This window comes from Electrophorus electricus, chromosome 3 (genome assembly GCF_041902795.1).
Source record: "Electrophorus electricus isolate QZ-2024a chromosome 3, ASM4190279v1, whole genome shotgun sequence".
NCBI lineage: Eukaryota > Metazoa > Chordata > Actinopteri > Gymnotiformes > Gymnotidae > Electrophorus > Electrophorus electricus.
Genome location: NC_137499.1, coordinates 26,970,069 through 26,974,551, shown reverse-complemented (window position 1 = coordinate 26,974,551; position 4,483 = coordinate 26,970,069). Strand labels below are relative to the sequence as shown.

Genomic DNA, 4,483 nt, shown 5'->3' with positions numbered 1-4,483 from the left:
AATTCATGTATTTAATGTGTTCCACTTTTAAATCGTGTCATTTAACGCTTCTTTAATTGTTGTAAACTATTCAGATGAGACTTTTATTTCATGGAGGTGGTCTTTGTGGAATCTGGTCTGTTCCTGCTAAATGCAGGAAGCATCACGCAGGGATGATGCTTTGTCCTCTGTGAGAGCAGGCACCTGCATTGGTCCAGGGAGCACAGCATTGAGCAGAACTCAAACCATGAAGAAGCAGATAAAGATGATGAGATAGAGGTACAGATTGGTGAGTCCTCAGGGTCATGGGTAAGAAGAGAGAACAGAGTGGAGGGGAACTCTACACTGAATGATTCGGTTGTTTCAGCGCAGCTAGATGTTGTCCATAAGGATATATTTAATACATACAGGAAAGGTAACATGCACAGGTAGGAGCTGAACGAGACAAGGAGACAGATGCAAGTGCAGAGGGATTTAATTAATTTAAGAACATGAACAAATAAAACCAAATATTATAAACCAAATGTGAAACAACAGGTAACACTGGGGAGAACACTAGAAAATGTACACTAGAACGGGATAAACAATAACCAAAGCAAACTATGACTAGCATGAAGAACAAAACAGAAGGCATCATCATAGGAACTGTCACATCAAAGAGGTTTTTCTACAGTAGTAGAAGCTAAAATGTAGTAGAAAAACCAACACAATAATGTTTTTAGTTCTGATATGAATAACACTTAGATTTCCCCCCAGTTAGACCATTTTAGCTTAACTGACCTGATAATGAGCTCAACATCTGCAGTCAGCAAAAGTGCTTAGGTCTTCCGAGAGTGAGGACCTTTGACTTAGAGAGAGTGGGTGAGAGGTGCATCTGTTGTCTACCATGAACATTTTCTTTCCACACTGTAATACATTCTCATAACTGCTCCGGCAGGGATGACAGCACAGCACAGGCTATGGACAGACCTATTCAGGAATTTACAACATACAACCAGAGGTAAGGAGTGTATTTGTGTGGCAACAATAAGACCTAGCTCTTATTAAATTACTCTTGTGCTATAATTATATTCATTGGTATGGAATGATTTCATCTTCTCTGAATGTAGTACAAAATATATCAATAAGCTGTTCTACAATACAGTAACTAAATATGCTTGTTATGATATTCAAAACATTCTTAGTTTAATGTGGTGAAAACACAAATATTGACTATAATGCTGTGATCTGTCTTCTCTAATTTGTTTTTCTTGTGTGTATGTGTGTGTGTGTGTGTGTGTGAGAACATGGTTGTGTACCTTAGATCCTCATGGGTCTCTGGGTGGCTCCCATCCTGGTGCCCCACTTCACCCACCCGTCTTAAAAATGCAGAGGACCGAATCCTTCAACGTGAGTCTGTCTGGGAGAATGTGTGGTATGGTATGGTTTTATGGGATCTTTCACCCCTATGCAGCAGGGACTGGCTGGCTACCTCATGACACAAGCTGGGTCTCTGAATTGAAATCAAATCCTGTTTTCACAATATTCCTCTACAATTCTCCACCATTGCGTGATCACATACATTGACTAAAAAAGGGAGGGGGGGAATTCTGTAATCATTGAGCAGTGTAGATCAACACTTACAGAAATATTGCAGAAACTGACTGTCAAATACTACTCATTTCATTATCAGCTATCCAAATGCACTTCACTAGAGGGCATGTGCCTATCTCCAATGGCAACTACATCTGGACTCTTGGCTTCAATGAGACTAAGGACTTAGGAGACCCTGATGCCCAACAAGCTTCCCAGGCCCCCAGGGATGAGGACTCCAAGATCCCTTTGGTGCTGCTGCATGGGTTTGGGGGTGGAGTGGGACTGTGGGTGAAGAACCTGACTGCCTTGGCCCAGAGCAAGAGACCTGTGTACGCCCTGGACCTGTTAGGCTTTGGCCGCAGCAGCCGAACAACCGCACGCAGCTACTCTCAGGAAGCCGAAGAGCAATTCATCCAGTCGCTGGAGGAGTGGAGGAAGGCAGTAGGGGTGGAGCTTATGATTCTGTTGGGCCATGATCTTGGTGGGTATGTCTCTGTGGCCTATGCTCTGACATATCCTCACAGGTCAGTGAGTGCAAACTTTTCTAATATCATTGTATCCGCACACAGTGGAAAATTATCGTGCAAATAATGTAACAATACAAAGATGCTGCACTATTTGCTCATAGAGAATGGTTTCAGTCCCACAGTCCATTGTTAAGGCTCTGCTGTTAAGTTGTACTATGCAAAAGACAAATACATGCTGACTAAACTATGCTTACTATATGTAAAGAACATTTTGAAGGAGTCTTAGAATTGGTCAGAATAGTATTTCAGTCTGTTATTAATCTCCCATTAACTTATGTATGGTTTTCCAGCATACTTCTTTCTGATATGTGTTTGATGCAGAGTGAAGCACTTAGTGCTGGTGGAGCCGTGGGGTTTCCCAGAACGGCCTGATGCCCAGGGGTCAGATTGCCAGGTCCCCATGTGGATAAAAGCTCTGGGCACCGCTCTGAATCCTTTCAACCCTCTCGCTCTGCTCAGGATGGCAGGCCCTCTGGGTAACTATGCACACAAGCACATACACGGTGCATCTATGAGAGAAGTTATGCAAACCCTAAGTGCTCCTGAGGGGCTTTGGAAATCAAACCCAGTGCCTGATGGACAGTGGAATGCATTAAACAAAGAGCTTATGTCAAAACTGTGTCTTACTCATTATGCCTTATTTGCATTCTCTCTCTCCCTCTCCCTCTCTCTCTCTCCCTCCCTCCCTCCCTCCCTAAGGTCCTTTATTGTTGCAGGGTCTTAGGTCAGACTTCAAGCAGAAATATTCCTCTCTGTTCCAGGATGACACAGTGCCTGACTACATTTACCATCTAAATGTCCAGACACCCAGGTACCCAAACACATTTAATAGTTACTTCTAGATTTAAATAGGCCTGCAAGAATAAAATCACTGCTTGTAAAAATAGAGGAAACTTAAAGCCTAACAATAAATACAGTAAAAATCGCAAGCTTCTTTCTTTTACTATACATTTAAAAGCTCATTTTAAATGAACAGCAAAAGAAAGAAGCTTGCAGTATGTACCATCACAAAATCTAATTTAACTCCACTGACACACATTCAGTTTGTAATCCTTGCAACAGTATATAGACAAACATGTGTAACATATGAGCACCTGCAAAGACTCAGGCATTGATGACTTCAGTCACATTCTTGTTTGAATTTTTATTCTGGAAGTGGAGAGACAGCGTTTAAGAGCATGACAATCCCGTACGGATGGCCCAGACGACCCATGATGCAACGTGTGGGGAGGATCAATCCCATGATTCCTATCTCCATTATCTGTGGATCCCGTTCCTGCATTGATGGCCAGTCAGGACAAGCCATTCGGGAGATGAGACCCAATTCGCGGACAGACATTATTGTGAGTGCACTGATATGACCTGAAAATGCTGGATGTTTTTCCAGGATGCTTACAAGGTTTTCATCCTCGCTCTGCCTTAGATCATCGGAGGGGCAGGCCACTATGTATTTGCGGACCAGTCGGAGGACTTTAACCAAGCTGTACTAGAGATATGTGGCGATGTCAAGGATGGAGAGGAAGTAGCAGAGTGCAGGAAGATAAAAAGGACAGAGTGACCCTAGTTCATGCCTCCCTGTCTAACTGAACCTATAGCTGACTTTACAGTGGTGGGAAAAGGCAAGAAAACGGCAACAAAACAGCAATTCAAAGTGTTTCACAATCAGAATAGAAAAAGCTTATTACAACCTGAGATCTATCATCTCAGGACGGTCTTTTCCAAGACATACAGTAAAAAAAAGTAACAATTTATTAAAATTGAAAATACATCTGTATTAATGAAAAAAAAATGGAAATGTATTAATAAATAAAATAAAATTAATAAAATAGACTTTCTGTCTGTGTTTGTGTTGTGGAATTTATTGAATCAGCATGGTTCTGTGTTATCTTTGCGCTTTACTGTGTAATAGTGTTTTCATGCTAGGATGTTTTCCCCGTCACAAGATGCAAGAATGAAGAAACAGTTCAGAAAAACAGGGTGAGAGGGCAGCAGAACTGAGAGGCTGCCAGTGAGGCAGCACTGCCAGTGCAATGTCTGCCCGTGACTGCTGTTGGGGAACTGATCTGCAGTCAAGTGACAGGGCTGAGGTATACTTTTAATCTGAAGTAAGGAGTTAGAGTTTTGTGTATTCATTATGTATACACAATTGCTTCTAAGCAAACTCAATGTCTAATGTCTATTCAGCTCTTCAGTCACTGCTTTTTCCTTTGAACACAGAACACAAAATTATATAGGCCTACCTATTTTTGGTTTATAATACATCTATTTCCTATAACTCCATTCTTACATGGCATTTTCTTATATATTATTGCTTTTCCATAAATGACGTTGACAAGTTACTGATTTTATTTCACATTATTTCACTTTAACGATTTAGCAATTTTTTACCATATGTATTTGTC

At 41.3% G+C, this 4,483-nt stretch overlaps 1 protein-coding gene across 1 annotated transcript; it reads left to right on the top strand.

Moving 5' to 3' along the window:
* Nucleotides 1-715: 715 nt before the first annotated feature.
* Nucleotides 716-3,912, top strand: abhd5b (abhydrolase domain containing 5, lysophosphatidic acid acyltransferase b). Its single transcript, XM_027014422.3, has 7 exons — nt 716-979; nt 1,283-1,368; nt 1,652-2,078; nt 2,403-2,557; nt 2,781-2,892; nt 3,238-3,424; nt 3,505-3,912. Exons 1-7 carry the CDS (start codon nt 939-941, stop codon nt 3,637-3,639), a joined length of 1,143 nt encoding a protein of 380 aa, XP_026870223.3. The 5' UTR covers nt 716-938; the 3' UTR covers nt 3,640-3,912.
* The last annotated feature ends 571 nt before the right edge of the window (nt 3,913-4,483 follow it).